Raw genomic sequence first — 17272 nt, forward strand, 5'->3', positions numbered from 1 at the left:
TTCGACTTTTCATTCTGACGTTATCACGAAAATCATTGAAATTTATAAGTACACAAAATGGGAGTCAATAATTAGTAAACAATATCGGTACTATCATTATAGACAAAATATTTTATGGTGAATACATTCAATTTTTTAAAAACCATCGAACGTCTAATCGAATGAATTTACCAAAATGAGTATTAATCGAACTTCATGGGAAAGTTCAGTCCCAGAGATGGTAGGAGTTAAGCCAATTAAACAAAAACATTAGAATATTTTGTTTATTAAATATTGATATATTAATAAATCGATTCATAGATAATATGATAGATCAATCGATTGGTATATCGATAAATAGAAGAAACCATAAACTGATAAATCTATTAATGTATTGATGAACTGATATATAAATCGATAGATTAGTAAATCGAAAGATTCATGAATGGATGGTAGATGGTAGATCAAATGATTGAATATCAATAAATTAAAAAATCGATGAATTGCTACATATATCGATAATTTGATATATCGATGAATTAATCGTTTAATACATCTAAAAATAGAAGAATCTGCTTATCGATTTACTGACAGATCAATTGAAGCAATAATTGATCGATATTTCAATAAATTGATAAATCGACAGATCGGCAAATTGAAAAATCGATAAATCTATAGATCCATATGTATATAAAAAGATATGTTAAAGCATCTAAATGTTCTTGATTTTAGGTCTCTTCTGTTTCAAAATCAGTTCTAAATATATTTTGATAAAGACTTAAAGAAAAGTCGAAACGTCAAAAATCATCTTTTTTTCAAAAAGAACTGATTTTGAAACAGACAAGACCTAAAATGAAAAACATTTAGATGCATTAATATATCAAAAGGTGAAATCGATACATGGAGACAACGATTAAATAAAATATATATAGGCTGATAAATCGATAGATACAAGAATCGATATATCGTTAGACTGATAAATCGATTGAGGCATTGAAGTAACTGATCGATAGATCAATGGATTTGGTAAAACGATTTGTCCATTATCTAATGTTACGGAGAGAGGATTTCTTTTTCTTTAGATAGATCTATATGTCCATAGACCGATATATCGATTAATTGATAAATCAATTGATACAAGAATCGATATATCAATAAACTGATAAATTAATTAATGCATTGATGAGCGAATCGACAGATCAATGAATTAATAAATTGTTAAATCAACGGATCGATGTATTGATATATAGATTAATGAATAGATCTATTTGTTGATAATTTGATATATCGAATAATTAATCGATTAATATTGTATTGATTGATTAATATAATGGGACATCCATACATCGAAATATCGATTAATTATAGAATAGATAAATACAAAAATCTGCATATCTATACACTAATTAATCGATTGAGACATTGACAACCTGATCGATAGTTCAATGGATCTGATAAATAGATAGATTTTGAAATCGAAGATCGATTAAGTTTTATATCAGTAGATTGATAAATGAATAGATAAATTGGGTTGATCGATAGACGAATATATTTATAAATTGATAAATCTGCGGGTAGATAGATAATGATTCTTCTTCTGTTTCCTCTTCTTTTTCATTGTATTTCTATGCCTTTATTAATACGGACGCTTCCAAATTGATAGGACTATAAAATTGTTCGGGCTTTTTGATTAATTTCAAACATGGAAATTATTTTTATGGTTTTATTTTAGTATTTTAATACTAAAATTTTTACTCAGAAGAATATTAGAGACTTTTTTTATCTTTTTTACAATATCTCTTTCAACTTGCTGATCCAGGGAAAGGATACTTCGAAATTATAACGCCATAACGATAGAGAAACATTTACTTAACATAAAAATTGAACAATTACTAACAATATTAAACCTAACTGAAAAAATCAGTCTTCGAAATGCGTCTGTTCCTCAAACTGATGTTCGTATTGTCCTTTCACCCTTAAATTTTGAGGATCGAAAGGACTTTTCAAAAATAACGTGGCGGGATACTTTTTGTTCCTAACCTCAATTTGATATGTACCACTTTTGAGATATTCATCATCTATTACTTTTCCATTGGGGTGCTGAACGTATCTATAACACCAACAAAATTCTTGTATATTCACGTAAACTTCATATTTTCAAGCGGTTATAAATTTAAACTATAATAAAATTGAAAATAAAAAACAAGGTTTAACACTATAATCACCGAAACACATTGTAGTATAGAAAATGTTGCCAGACATTAATCATTAACTGGCCCGGTGATGTCTGGCAGATCAGGAGATTTGAATAGTTGCTTTTTATTGGTTACTTTAGGACCATAGATAAAGCTAGCCTTCTACCTAAACCTCTACCGGTCTGAGCAGGATCCATAAGCGCATTTATAGCGTAATTGTCATATTGACGTTAAGAGTTGTAGCAGATTGATTGCAGTGGTAGTTTCCATAACTTCCTTGTACATGGTGAATATTAAGAAATATGGACGGTTCATCGAAACAAGTAGATTTGGTCGAACCTAATTTTGAAACAACTCTTATAAAATAGTACGATAAAATAGACAGTGATCACAGTAGAAGACCAAATCATTGAGTCAAAAAACAATACCAATTTTTATTCAGCAATTGGACGAATATTTAGTCGAAGTTTAGATCGACATCTTTTTCCACATTTTTATCCGTTTTTGACGTGGAACGGCGACCCGAACGTGAATCATCTTCAATATCTTCTCGACCATCTTGAAAATGCTTGAACCACTCGAAAACACGTGAGCGCCAGAAACATTCATTGCCATACACTTGTTTCGATAAATTATAAGTTTCATTTGCAGTTTTTTCAAGTTTCATGTGAAATTTCACAACAATCCGTTGTTCCGTTTTCACGTCAAAACAAAAGACAATCCCTATAGAAACAACGGCTACACTGATTTGTCTACAGACAGGATAGACATCCAATTCGAAAGAGTAGGTTTCAGGCTAAACAGCTGGCAGTCGTTAATCTTTAACGCTTGCGTAATTTTTCGCTAATCTCGTTACTTAATAGCCACATGTCGTAATTTAAATTTCAGTATTTTTTTTTTCGTAAATCGACCGTAAAAACGAAAAATTTCAAAAAAGATCATTGAAATCAAATGATTTCAATGAGCCAAAAAACGATAATATTAAATTTAGTTGTCTTCACATAATAATTACGAATATTCTTCCAGTCTGTTCCAGTTCCGAAAGTAGTAATACTCATTTACAAAAAAATTATTTAATCATGAAAATAATATTAGAATTTTTCAAAATTACACCCTTTCGCACAGACTGATGCCAACGAGCTTTTAAGTTTTCGTACGCCTCCAGGAACCCCTTGACCGAAATGCTGATCAGTTCCTGCGCCAAGGCTTGTTGAACCACCTCTACCGAACCGCGATGCTTCCATTTGAGCATCAATTTTATTCTCGCGAATAAAAAAATATCTGGAAGGACCAAAAAGATCTTGGCAGATCGCTTCCTGGTTGGCCTCTTCATGTCCAAGTTTTCAGTCACGATCTCAAAAACTTGGATTCGAGGAAGGTTCAATTTAACAGGAAACGTTCTGATACTCCTCATACGTTCACTATTCAATATATTTTTTACTAGTGACACAATTTCGTTGGTCTTTCTAATCGAAGGGCATCCAGAACGACCGTCGTCTTCCACTCTTCATTTATCAGAACAGCTTGTGCCACTAGAAAACGCCTGATCTAGCTGAGGCAGCATTACTCTAGAACACCTCAATCAAGTCATGAGTTTCTTTGTCCATTTTAATATCTTCATCGCGTATCGCTGCTTCAATAAACGCATATTTATGAAAAGGCATTTCGACAATAAAAGCGATCTGCTCTCATCAACTGTCGGGAGCTGACTGCCGATTTTCTCTTACAATCGTGTGCGCATTTAGAAAAATACCAGTCCTACTACTTTCTGAATAGGCTCTGTATTATTGATATATGTATAAGGAAGAACATATAACGAAAAGAAAACTAAAAGAAAGTAGTAGAAGAATTAGGGTGTGGATGCAGTAGAAATTACAAAGTATAAACATTATACAACGATTTATAAGATATGATAACTCACCCTATTCCTATACTGGAATCTAAACTGAAGCCGTAATCGCCTCGTCTCAATATTCCAACAATTACGTCATCTCTCCAAATAGTTTCGTATCCGTATAAAGCTACTGGGTCTTGTAAAGTGAAAAATACCCTTCGTTTTGTAACACCTTGTTGTTTAAATTTCTCCACTGCTTGTTTTCCTAAATATTGACCATCTTTTCTGCAAAACCTTCCTAAACCGGCTTCTATTGGATTATCGTCTATTCTAAGATCGTAATTGAGCAAATGATAACCTTAAAACAAGATAAATATTTTTTAGATATATTTTCTTGTCCAATTCAGTTATAATTGTTACCTTTTTCGCAGCTCAAAGAATCCAATGCTCTAAATCCGGCGTGTTTCAAATCAAATCCCCTACCAGCTTCCATTAATTTATTATATACGGGTATACAAGATGCGAGAGGAATGTGGATTTCATAACCTAATTCTCCTATATAACTTATTCTAAGTACTCTACAAGTATGTCCGTTTATTTTTATAAGTTTTGATAAACCGTGTGGTAATTGTTCGTTTGTTATTGGAAATTCGGTCATCGATTGTAATAATTCATTACTAAAAAGATACGATTCATATAATTAACGTACAATAATATTTTTACTAATAAATTTTCGAGTTTGACATTGTAAGGTTGATAAAATCTGAATATCCAAAGTGTGAATGGAGTTTTATTGAATATTTATCCAAATTAAATAATTATTTCTCAAAATTTAACCGGTCTTGAAAATTTTGAGGTTACGTTGGGAAAAACTGATATAAATTTTTTTTATTCTATACAACTTTTGTTACACGCATTTTTTTATTGTCTTCTGAAAATCATAATAATTTTAAAAATAAAAATAGGGTTCGATTTAGAGCATAAAATTCCACCGTTTCATCGATTTTAAAGAAAATTCAAACATTTTGTAGAAGGAAAAAAATAAAAATGATAAAAAATTGGATTATTTGCATTTTTAAGTTTTGTAGAGAAAAATTTGATGTAATTGGTCAATTTCTTAATTTTTCAAAAACTTTGATTACATACATTTTCATAGAAAATTTGTTACTGATTCCTCATAACCTTTTTTTTTTTAAATCCCAATATTCCTTAGATGAACCGATATTTTTCCAAATAAAAAGGAGTTAGAGCCTGGAGATAAAATGAACTTCCCTATTTATTTTCAGAAAAATCTACGCATTGTTATATAACAAAACAATAAAAAATTAAAACATAATTAGATTATCGGCATTTTTTCAGATATTTTGAGGTTATGTGAAAAAATAATACATGTCAATTGTACTATTTTCAATTCCCTACAACTGTCAATACACACAATTTTTTATAGGAAGTTCATTTTGGCCGTAATGGGCGCAATTCTGATTCTCCATAAAATTTTTAATTTCTTTTCTTTTCGAAAAATCACAATATTTCTTGGGCGAATCGATATTTTCTAAAATAAAAAGTGGTTAGAGCCCTGAGATAAAATGAAACTTAACTGCTTATTAAGGAAAAAATGTAAAGATTTTTGTAGAAAAAAAATTGGAAACATGAGATTATCAGCATTTTTTTGTATATTTTGAGGTTATGTGAAAAAACTATACATATGAATTGTAGTCTTTCTAATTCCCTACAACTTTTATTACACACATTTTTCTATAGGGAGCCCATAATACGCGTAATTCTGATTCCCCATAAAAATTTAGAATTTAAGAACACAAAATTTCTTAAACAAATCGATATTTCTCAAAATAAAAAAAGGGTTGAGATGAAATGACCTTTTCCTACTTATTTTCAGGAAAATCTAACATTGTTGTATAAAAAATAAAAAATGAATACATAATTAGATTATCGGCTTTTTTTCAGATATTTAGAGGTTATGTGAAAAAAAAATTGTACTTTCTTCAATTCCCTTCAACTTACATTGCGCAAATTTTTTATAGTTCATTTTTGGCCGTAATTCGTGCAAGTCCGATTCCTCACAATTTTTTTTTAATTTTTTTTCGCAAAATCACAATATTTATTAAACGAATCTCGATTTTACCCAAAATAAAAAATAGAGTTTGAAGCAGGACCTAAAAACCTGCATTTATTTAAATTTTTAGGTTAGTCTAGAGGTTTTCGGAATCTATGATCGTGAGTCAGATAAATCACCTATCAGTTGAAATCCATCGAAATAAATTAGAGAATTCACGATAATGACATAATATTCATTATGTTGAAAAATGTTTTCCTAGCTTCCCGGACTATAAAGTACGAAGAATTCCAACATATGATTACTCCTATCAGTTTCCAAACAACAGTGAACATGATCCTGATTACTTTCCGAACATTCAGATTGTGACGGTAGTTGAACCAGAAGGCAGTAAGGTTAATTGTAGGTCGAGATAAATCAAAAACGTGTAATTCGAGTTGATCAACAAACACATACCTCTAGAAATATAACAGAACTTGTATCTATAACATTCAACTTATAACTCATAACATCATATATATGTATGTATAGACAGTCACATTGTTATCAATTTATATGATAGTGTTATTAAATGTGAGAGTGATTTCGATTAAGTTTCCGCTGATGATCCCTCACCCTCAATCAACACAACATCATGTCCATATTAACGTGATCATAGTTTCCGAGAAGCCCTGTAGTGTTTCATTATTACATTTATAATCAACTATCGTACTGCCTCAATTGATAAATAAAGGACCTAAACTTTTGTATGAAATAAACTTAAAACAAACAAAAGGAGTCCTTTTTTTATTAAAACAAATGAAAAAATTGCTCGGTATTACATATGATGTTGATTACTTACAAAACAGAATTTTCCTGAAATAATGGCTATTTATAAGATTTCATTTTGATATTGACAGACACACACAGTTATAATACAGTCTGTTAATCAATTTAAAGCTTTCTAAAAAAAAATATTTTTTGTTTTGCTTTGTAGTTGGTAAATAAACAAAGTTGACGGTTTTCCGACGCGCGAACACGCGACGTATAATTGTCCATTCGCAAAACAGGGAAACTCCAAGTTTCCAAACTCAAACTTCCAATGACTGGCCATGCGATTTATTTATGGTCATCGCAAAAGCCAAACGTACCTGAAATTGTCAACTGGAAAAATACTACTACGTGGCAACAATGTAAAACTTTCGTCATGTTTATTGATAGTCTCAGAAAACCTGAAGACTGGTTAAAAGGATCCTTGGAAAACGGGGAAAAATATGAAGTAAAAGTGTATTACAAACTTCAAAATTATAATTTTTGCGAGTAATGATATTATGTAAAGTAATCATCATTACATAATGTAGAGATCAACAAGCTGTAACATTTATCAATTGATTTGAGATAATTACACGCGTTATGCAGAGATGGCAGCGTCGACAGTTTTTTTAAATCTATTTGCTTCAAATAACTACTCACCTTTTTGGACCTTGAATCGAAAGTATTCCTATTCTATTTGTCATTTCTGTTACCAAAGACTTGAAATTTTTTTTATAAAGCTGTTTCCTGAAGTGCGATTTAGTTTGATAACCAGATTTGGCGCCTGCTACAATATAATAACCTTTTCCCTAAAATTTATATATAAGAAGAAACTTATAGCTTAAAACCAGCGAAGAAATTTCATCATTAATAAGACCACCGATGAACACATTCAATAATTTAAACGTATTATTGCTAAATTTTGCTATTTGCTGAATTATTCGCGAAGTTGCACAAGTGTGTTCGTTTTCGTCGAGGCGAGTAGTGTAGTGTACAATTAACATTATATTGTAAATATGGAGCGTACAGGTAAGAAGAACCATCTCAATATATCCAAAAGTGTCCGTTGCAAGAGAGCAAATTAAGGTGGCGTCGTAGTAATAAGTGGAAAAATTTTAAAAACGAAAATCATATCATCTACACTTGCTACACTAGCGCTCTTTTGGTGAGTCTTAGAACAATATAATTTGCTGTTGACAGATGGAAACTTTTTCATCTTTTCTTCCATAAGAGATACTCCTCCCATTTTCTCCAACGAAAAGACTAACGTCAATCAGTTGGGACTTTCGCATCGCTTCGGCACAGACAAAAATTGATTCTACGCTTCTCAATTATTATTAAAAGATAATTGAAGATAGTTTTTTCAGCAAGAGTTAATACCAAAGTTCTCACGAGCAAATATAAAGGAAAAATGATAGTTAGGAAGGTGCGGGGTGGTGAATATAAAGTTCGCTCGATCTGAACCAACCATAAGTTTTATATCTTAAAACACTTCATCATCAGAACAATGTGCCCTAGCAACAAAATAAAAAACGCCGTAAATTTAAATCGATTGAGAGTATCTAAGCAACTATGACGAAGATGCCATCAAAGTTTCCCGTTAAAGACTTCCAGATTTGCTATAACATTTGGATAACTCGCTGCAGTCGATTTATTAGTGCGAATGAAGAGTTTGAACTTTGGAGGAGATCGTGATAATTTCGCAATAAAAAATTGTCACTATATCAGAGATCGGAAAATCGTCGAATAGTCGAGAAAGATGGTTTTGACATTAATGACTTACCTTCAGCACAGGACCCACTAAAGTCCCTACACCTTCCTCCAAAGGTATAACGGTGACATCAGCTTCGACGTAACCTCTGGAATTCAGAGAACACGTGTAGATGATGCTCCCCGGTTTCCTATCGACGTTAGCGGTAAACAACCAATCGGCGGCCTCTTCCGCATCCGGACCTGCTAGATACATTTTCGCATAACAAGTTAAATCGAAAAGCGCTACGTTATTTCTAGCCGCCAACGCTTCTTCCCTCACCTAAATAAAAATATGCCATAATATCCACATGAAAATCATTTTTTTATCATGATTTTACCAAATCGTGGCTTTTCGGGAAACCGAAAGTTAGTTCCCCTTCCAGTTCGTTTTCGTATCGTTTATCCTCGTTATCGACGTGATCGTAATATCCGTACCAATCGTAAGATCTAACGGGGGCGGTACGGTCCTTAATAAAATACGCGGGTCTTTCCCAACCTAACGCTTCTTCCATAACAGCTCCGTTCGCTACAAGTGCCTACGCAATAAATACAATTTGAATTATCGAAAATAATCGGCAACAATGGATAATCTCACCTCGTGGAATTGATCGATTCTATGGTTTCTACCAGCGAGCGGTTGATCGTGTGGATAAATTATACCGTAAGTTTTCGCATAACCTTCGTGGGATCGTTCTAGAACCCAAGCTCTATCTTGTCTCTGTACTGGAGTGTATCTTCTTATATCGTATGCGAAAAGAGGTAAATCAGGTCTTCCTAGAGTTATCCAACTGGCTATTTGTTCGCCCGCACCTCCACTCAATTGTACTCCGAGTGAATTGAAAGCATTCGCATGAAACAGTCCTATAATAACATAATTTTCCTCCTATTTTGAACTGAATTACAAATACTTTCCCAAACCATCAAACTCACCATGTCATACTTACTCTGTGGATTCAATAATCACTTTATTATTTAGTTCTATGGTTTGGATGCAAACAATACGTTGAGGTTATAATTTTTAGGCGTGTATTTATAATTTTCTACCTACCGACACATTTTGGATCCTCTCCCATTATTGGCTTATGATCAGGTGTAAAAGATTCTGGTCCGCAAATATCAGATTTGATACCAGCCTTTTCAAAAGAAGGACACAGTTCAACCGCTTTTTTCCAATGTTGATCAAAAATGGCCATGTCTAATTCGTAGAGATGAAATTTCTCTTCTGGTAACTGGAACCAAAAATCAAGACGTTTTATGAAGACAAACGTATAAAAAGTAGAAAGTTGAAGAAACAAATTATGTTTAGATCTGTTACTTACATCTTTAAGAACAACCGGATTTGGTTCATAACCTCCAAATAAAATGGAATCGCCTTGTGGTCTAAAATAAAGACACCCATCGTGATCTCTAATACTGGGAGTACCTTTAGCTTCGGGTATAGATCCTGTCACTACAAAAGCGTGCTTCATTGGGGTTAGAGGTATATCAAGTCCTACCATTTGGGTGAGTTTTCGCGACCATACACCGGCAGCGTTGACTATAACGTTCGTTTTGATTGTACCAATGGGCGTTTCAATCCCTACGATTTTCTTTTCATTATTTGGCGTTGGAACGGTTAGAATTTTTGTAACTGGAGTATCTTCGAATACCTTCCCACCTCTATTTTTAGCTCCTTTCAACAAAGCAGAGCAGTACATTGAAGGATCGCAATAACCGTCATTCGGAGACCAAAGGGCACCGTAAAAAGATTTCGATTCTAAGATGGGTGATAGTTTTTGAGCTTCTGTAGGAGAAATTATGTGACTTTCCAAATTTAGCAAATGTCCGAGTGTGTGCAATCTTTTGTATTCTTCTAATCTTTCCTAAAATTTTACATTCCAGTTGGAAATTACACATATCCGTTGATAAATATAGAGACAAATAATTTTTGTGCTAAAGAAACAACGCTTGATTTTAGATTTATTAACCTTTTTTTTTTCATTAGAATTTCAAAAAAAATATCTTTACCGCTGTTCTCGCAATAAATATTCCGCCATTTTGAATCCATCCGGGATTAATTCCAGTTTCTTCTTCTAAACTCGCTAAAAGATCTCTCGTCTTTTTTAACATTATATCGTCTACATCCGTGGCTCTTAAGCTCCATACCAAAGCTCCACTGTGCCATGTTGTTCCAGATGTTATTTTATGTTTTTCTAATAAAATCGCGTTTACACCACGTTTTGTTAAATGGTATAATGCGCTGCAACCTATAACTCCCCCACCTAGGAAAATTTTTAATAAAATATTGACAAATTATAATGAATATAATGGAAAATTGTTTTTACGTCAATAGTGAAAAGAGAACTTACAAAATTAGGGTAATTGTGTAAGTGGCAACATCGCATTATATAGAAAAATAATGACTCAAAAACGAAGAGATAAAAGAGAAAGTATTTATTTTTTATATACTCAGAAATATATCCCTTAGTAATTAGCCTGTTTCATCAACCCAATATCCCCCAGATAAGGCAGGAAATGGGGGGATACGGTACATCAACTATAGGAGAGTAACGTTGAAAGTCGTTGACCCTATAATTTTATGTAAGCCTGTTCAATCTGTAAAAAGATCCACCAGAGTCAGATTTAATGGGTGATATCTACATTTCCTATTGAGATTAACGTTCAAGGTCATTGACCTAATAATTCTATATTTATGTTTTTAAAACAATATGGCGCACTGTAAACATCAGCTGTTTGAAAATAAACATACTAGTCGGTGCATGCGCATTCAGATTATAAATGTGTATAATAAAATATTGTTTAAAAACCATTTCTTCATATTTTTTTTTAATAATTTTATTGACAAAGATTAAATTAGTTTATGAAAACTCCTATCCTAATTGCGTCAATTCATATCACAACTAATTTCTTGATATCGTTAAATTATTTTTTATATAAATATTTACGAAATGTATGTTTCAAAATATCAGAATTAAATATACAGGTTGTCTCGAAAACATGAATTAATGAATGAAGGTACATGAATCTAATTTTGGTAACTTTAGTTTATGAAGTACAGGCTGAGAAAGGTGTTAGAAGATATACACACTTTGTGATATAAAAGAATTTTCGAACAGTACTTGTGAATATTCCCTAATAATTTTTTGTTATTTATAGTTCTATAACAAAAATGAATAAAAAGTATAAAATAATATAATGTATTTGTACCCGTAGGTATGAGAGTCAACGACTATGATCTTGAAACAAAAAGCTTAGGTGGTTTTGCTTGTGGATTGATATGAATTTCATGTCTCTAATGTAAACAAACTCACACCGACACGACTCATGTTTTTAATTACTCAACATAGTTAACCTCCATGTGGTAAAATAATGAACGCATATTTCTATATTAATCTTTTTGGGTGTTAAACCTCGTTAAAAAAAACAGTTAATAAAACATTCCATCGAACGTTGAGGTGATACCAGTCTTTGAATCTTATTTTCTGTGGTTCTCTAACAGTAGATTATCAAGTTTTATCTAAAATCTCGTGAGACTTTATATAAAAGTTTTTTCAATCAAAAATGGAATCTTTATATTAGGATATCAGTAAAACAAGTTATTATATAGTTAGGAAGATTATCTTTATAATAACATCTACTAAAAACTATGAAATAATGTTTTTTCTATCGAACAACAACACTTATTGGGTATATGTTTCCATGGAATATAATTTCTTATAGAAATGCGCTTTCTTCTACAGTTAACAAAATATTATTAAAAATCGTGTTACTTTTATGATACTATTGAACATAGAGGTGATACCAGTCTTTGAATCTCATTGTCTAGGCATAGTGAGTCGCCCTTGTAGGAAACTAAATTTCTAGCCCACTTTTGGTTTTCCAACAGTAGAATTTAGAATTATTAGTTTTCATTTAAAATTTCAAGAGAATTTATTATGAATAATCAAAATGGTGAGTTACTTTATTATACAAGACCTCCTGTACATATTACAACAGTTTCTCACCTCAAAAGTGGAATCTTCGAATTAGAATATCACTTCATGGAAGCTCTGAGATATCTTTATGATAAAATCTATTTCAAAGTATGAAATGTTTTTCCTATCGAATGACAAAACTTATTGTGTATATGTATGAATGGACTATAATTTCTTATAGAAAGCTAGGAAAAAGTGGATATAATTGGAAATAAATTTCTAGTCCACTCATGGTTCTCTAATAAATTTTGAAAATTTTTATTTGTAATCTCGTGGGACTTTATATGGAATAAAGTTCCTCCAATCAAAACGGTGAGTTACTTTGTTATACAACAACACCTCCTGTACATATTACAACAGTTTCTCACCTCAAAAGTGGAATCTTCGAATTAGAATATCACTAGAACAAGTTTATGGAAGCTCTGAGATATTATCTTTATGATAAAATCTATTTCAAAGTATGAAATGTTTTTCCTATCGAACAACAAAACTTATTGTGTATATGTATGAATGGACTATAATTTCTTATAGAAAGCTAGGAAAAAGTGGATATAATTGGAAATAAATTTCTAGTCCACTCATGGTTCTCTAATAAATTTTGAAAATTTTTATTTGTAATCTCGTGGGACTTTATATGGAATAAAGTTCCTCCAATCAAAACGGTGAGTTACTTTGTTATACAACAACACCTCCTGTACATATTACAACAGTTTCTCACCTCAAAAGTGGAATCTTCGAATTAGAATATCACTAGAACAAGTTTATGGAAGCTCTGAGATATTATCTTTATGATAAAATCTATTTCAAAGTATGAAATGTTTTTCCTATCGAACAACAAAACTTATTGTGTATATGTATGAATGGACTATAATTTCTTATAGAAAGCTAGGAAAAAGTGGATATAATTGGAAATAAATTTCTAGTCCACTCATGGTTCTCTAATAGATTTTGAAAATTTTTATTTGTAATCTCTTGGGACTTTATATGAAATAAAGTTATTCCAATCAAAATGGTGAGTTACTTTGTTATACAACAACACCTCCTGTACATATTACAACAGTTTCTCACCTCAAAAATGGAATCTTTGATTTAGAGTATCTCTATAGAACTATGGGAGCTCAGGGAGATAAAATCTATTTCAAACTATAAAATGTTTTATTGAACAAAACTTTGCTGGGTGTATTTAGGAATGAACTTTAATTTTTTATAGAAAGCAAGTAAAAATGGATACAATTGTTTATATTAATTGCATCTACGTAATTGTATCTTTAGAAAAGGTATAATTGTCGTATTGATATTACTCTTTAAAATATTCAAAAAAATATTGGTAAAAAAAATCATAAGAAATTTAGCTGTTTCCTTTTTTTTTGGTTTTCTTTATAACTGTGATTAAAAATGAATCAAGTTTCTAATAGTCTTTTAGTGGTTTACATAGAAACGATTTTGATAACGTGAATGACCTTAAAGATACTAACAATAATTTATCAATATAATTTTATAAAAATTTAGTAAAATATCAAATTTATTTTATATATATAAAAAATATAGTCACTTACCTACAACAACAACGTCTGCTTGTTTAGGTAAATCAACTTTATTGCTAAAATATTGTTTTTTTAAATTTCCTGTTTTCGTTTGACTTCGAACAATGCCACAAACTTTATTAATTCTTAACATCGTGTTGTTACATACACGCATACACAAACACACGTTAGTGGCACAGATTGATTCTTAGCTCGATACATAAATCTAATAAATGGTTTAATTGACTTGTTGTTCTCTATAACGAACAAAATTGACCTCAGTATCTTTAGAATATCCATCGGTGATAATTTTCAGATAGCTACTGTGTACTAACTACATTGACTTTTTAGTGTCTACACAGCGAAAAATAATCGCTTCCAATGAATTTATTTGTACGATAAAATTAGTGTAAGATTACAAATAAAAGAAATTATTATTATTTATTATGGTAACGATAGTTGTTTCAATTTTTATATTTCGTGAATTCGTACGATTATCCTAATCAAGGTCACCAGGATAGCCTATAACGGAATTTTTAGATTTTGCGCACTTTAAATTACCAGATAAATTTGCCAAATACCTATGATAATACAATAATTTAATAAATTCTTAAAATTCTCTTTGTTAGAATCGCCAGGAGACCATGGAACACAATGTAGTGATTCGATTTTTACATATCAAACCATCAGTTAAATTCAATATTTGGCAGTAATGACAATAATAATTTTTAAACTTTTGGAATTTTTTCTACCTGCGTTAGATCCCGATAAATTGGAAAAAAGATACATTTTAATCTGAACCTCATTTCGTGGTCTATTTGGTTGACTTGCGACGAGATAGAGCGTCCAAAAATTCAGTTTAGATGTCCATAAATCAGAAAAACGAAACGTTCTAATCTCGAGCTTGTCTCGTGGTCTGATTGGTTGACTTGAGACGAGGTAGGACGTTCAAAAACTCGTTTTACATCTCAATCAATCAGAAAAAAAGACGTTCTAATCTCGAGCTCGTCTCGTGGTCTGTTTGGTTGCCTCGAAACGACATAGAAGTTCAAAAACTCGTTTTAAATCTCGATAAAACAGAAAACCGAGATTTTTTAATCTCGAACTCGTCTTTTTTAGTCCGTTTTATTTATTCGAAATATAATAGGACATTTTATAACTCGTTTTACATCAGAAAAACGTAGCGTTTTAGCTGGAGCTCGTCCCGTGACTTATCTTATTAATTGACGTTCAAAAACTCTTATTCATCTCGTTTTAAGCTCATACCATGGTCTGTTTTTGGACTTGAGACGAGATAGAGGGTTTAAACTACATATATATAAATACAAAAAACGAGACTTCGTAATCTCGAATTCGTTTTGTGGCCCGTTTTGTTGAATGGAGACGAGATAAAACGTTCAACAACTCGTTTTACATATGTATAAATATAAAAAAGGAGATGTTTTGATTTCGAGCTAGTGTCATGGCCTCTTTACATCTCTATAAATCAGAAAAACCAGATGTTTCAATTTCGAGCTCGTCTCGTGGCCTGTTTCATTAATTCGGAACGACATAGGACATTCAACAACTCGTTTTACATATGTATGAATAAAAAAGCTAGGGTCGTGGCCTGTTTTATTAATTCGAGACGAGATAGGATGTTCAAAAACTTTTTTGCATCTCTATAAATCACAAAAACGAGACGTTGCAATCACGAGCTCGTCGCGTGGACTGTTTTTTTGACTCTAGATGAAATAGGACGTTCAAAAACTAGTTTTTCATCTCGATAAATCAAAAAACAAAGCGTTTTAATCTCGAACTCGTCTAGTGGTCTATTTTATTCATTCGGGACGAGCTAGAATGTTCAATAACTCGTTTTACATATCGGTCAATCCGAAAAACGAAGCGTTTTAATCTCGAGCTCATCTCGTGTCTTGTTTTATTAATTGGGACGAAATAGAACGTTCGAAAACTCGTGGCTCATTTTATTATCTCGAGACTTTCAAAAATGTCTTGGACTCAAGAAAATAAAAGAAAAAAGGAATATATTCGAGAAATTTTTGAATATCATCAAAATGTGCGGTTGTTGGAAAATGACAGGGGAAAACAATATAAAAATGAAATTTTTCGATCCAAATAGAATAGAAATCTATTGGTTTATAGACAAGTCATTTTTTTTTCAAGTTTCGGTGGTGACTAAAAGCAAAAATAGGATTTGATAGAAAAATTCATCTAATTAATAAAAAAAAAGATTATATTTTCCAACTCGAATAAATCGATAATATCTTTTGAAAACAAAGTATACGAAGCGTGTTGGGAAAAAACGAAAAAGTTTTGAAAAAATATTCAGGTAATCGGTGACTTTAATTTATATACCTGCATATGCGCTTTTTCCAAACCCCATACTCCTCATTTAAGATAACCTCAATCTCTTTCAATGAATAATTTTTTTATATCATCCATACTAGTAAAGCGACAATTCTTTAAGGGTTTTTATATTTTTGCAAATAGATAAAAGTCACAAGGAGTCTTATCTGATGAATATGGAGACAAAATTACATTATCTGGTCCTTCGAGCCGGATATTCACCATGAAAATGACCAGAAAAAGTAATTACTGTTGGTGTAATAATATTCAACAGTAAGTTCAGTATAAATATCATAAATACTACTAGAAATAAATCTAATACCATAATGAGTATAACATTACAGGATAGTTTTTGACAATAAATTCACTAAATAGCCAGAGTGAACATTCATGAAGCACTATACCATTTACTACCATTACATAAACACTCAAAATTACATTATCTGCTACTTGGAGCCGAATATTCACCTACAAGACTCGGAGGACCAGAAAGTATGATTCCGTTTCTGATATAATGGTAGTAAACAGTGTGTTAAGCATGAATATTACTAAGGGTCAGTGAAATAAGTCGAATAACACGTTTAGAAACACTAATACCACTATCAAATCCCCATTTCACTCATTATGGACTCCAATTTTGCTAAATTTTATTTTTTACACAAACTTTAAATAGAAATTATTTTATTAATTTCAAAAATTGAGGAGATTAACGAATATATTTCAGGAGCACTTTCACCAACATAATAAAAAATTTACAATCAGATTCTCTGGAGCTGTAAAATTGAAAAAAATTCGTTATTTTC

General features: G+C 31.4%; 1 protein-coding gene across 1 annotated transcript; it reads right to left on the minus strand.

Moving 5' to 3' along the window:
* Window positions 1–1827: 1827 nt before the first annotated feature.
* LOC130441282 (sarcosine dehydrogenase, mitochondrial) lies at window positions 1828–14880 on the minus strand. Its single transcript, XM_056774886.1, has 11 exons — window positions 14157–14880; window positions 10634–10887; window positions 9946–10488; window positions 9675–9855; window positions 9222–9487; window positions 8965–9162; window positions 8658–8906; window positions 7535–7683; window positions 4429–4685; window positions 4096–4366; window positions 1828–2089 (listed from the first exon to the last, which is right to left on the minus strand). The coding sequence occupies exons 1-11, from the start codon at window positions 14296–14298 to the stop codon at window positions 1900–1902; spliced, it is 2700 nt and encodes an 899-aa protein (XP_056630864.1). The 5' UTR covers window positions 14299–14880; the 3' UTR covers window positions 1828–1899.
* Window positions 14881–17272: the final 2392 nt, after the last annotated feature.

Source organism: Diorhabda sublineata, chromosome 3 (genome assembly GCF_026230105.1).
Source record: "Diorhabda sublineata isolate icDioSubl1.1 chromosome 3, icDioSubl1.1, whole genome shotgun sequence".
Taxonomy (NCBI): Eukaryota; Metazoa; Arthropoda; class Insecta; order Coleoptera; family Chrysomelidae; genus Diorhabda; species Diorhabda sublineata.

Excerpts from the sequence above, each read along its gene's own strand:
- LOC130441282 (XM_056774886.1), bottom strand. The coding sequence starts at position 14,298 with ATGCGTGTATGTAACAACACGATGTTAAGAATTAATAAAGTTTGTGGC. Across the intron at positions 9,856-9,945 it reads ATCCGGTTGTTCTTAAAGAT|TTACCAGAAGAGAAATTTCA; the intron begins GTAAGTAACAGA and ends TTTTGGTTCCAG. Across the intron at positions 8,907-8,964 it reads TCCCGAAAAGCCACGATTTG|GTGAGGGAAGAAGCGTTGGC; the intron begins GTAAAATCATGA and ends ATTTTTATTTAG.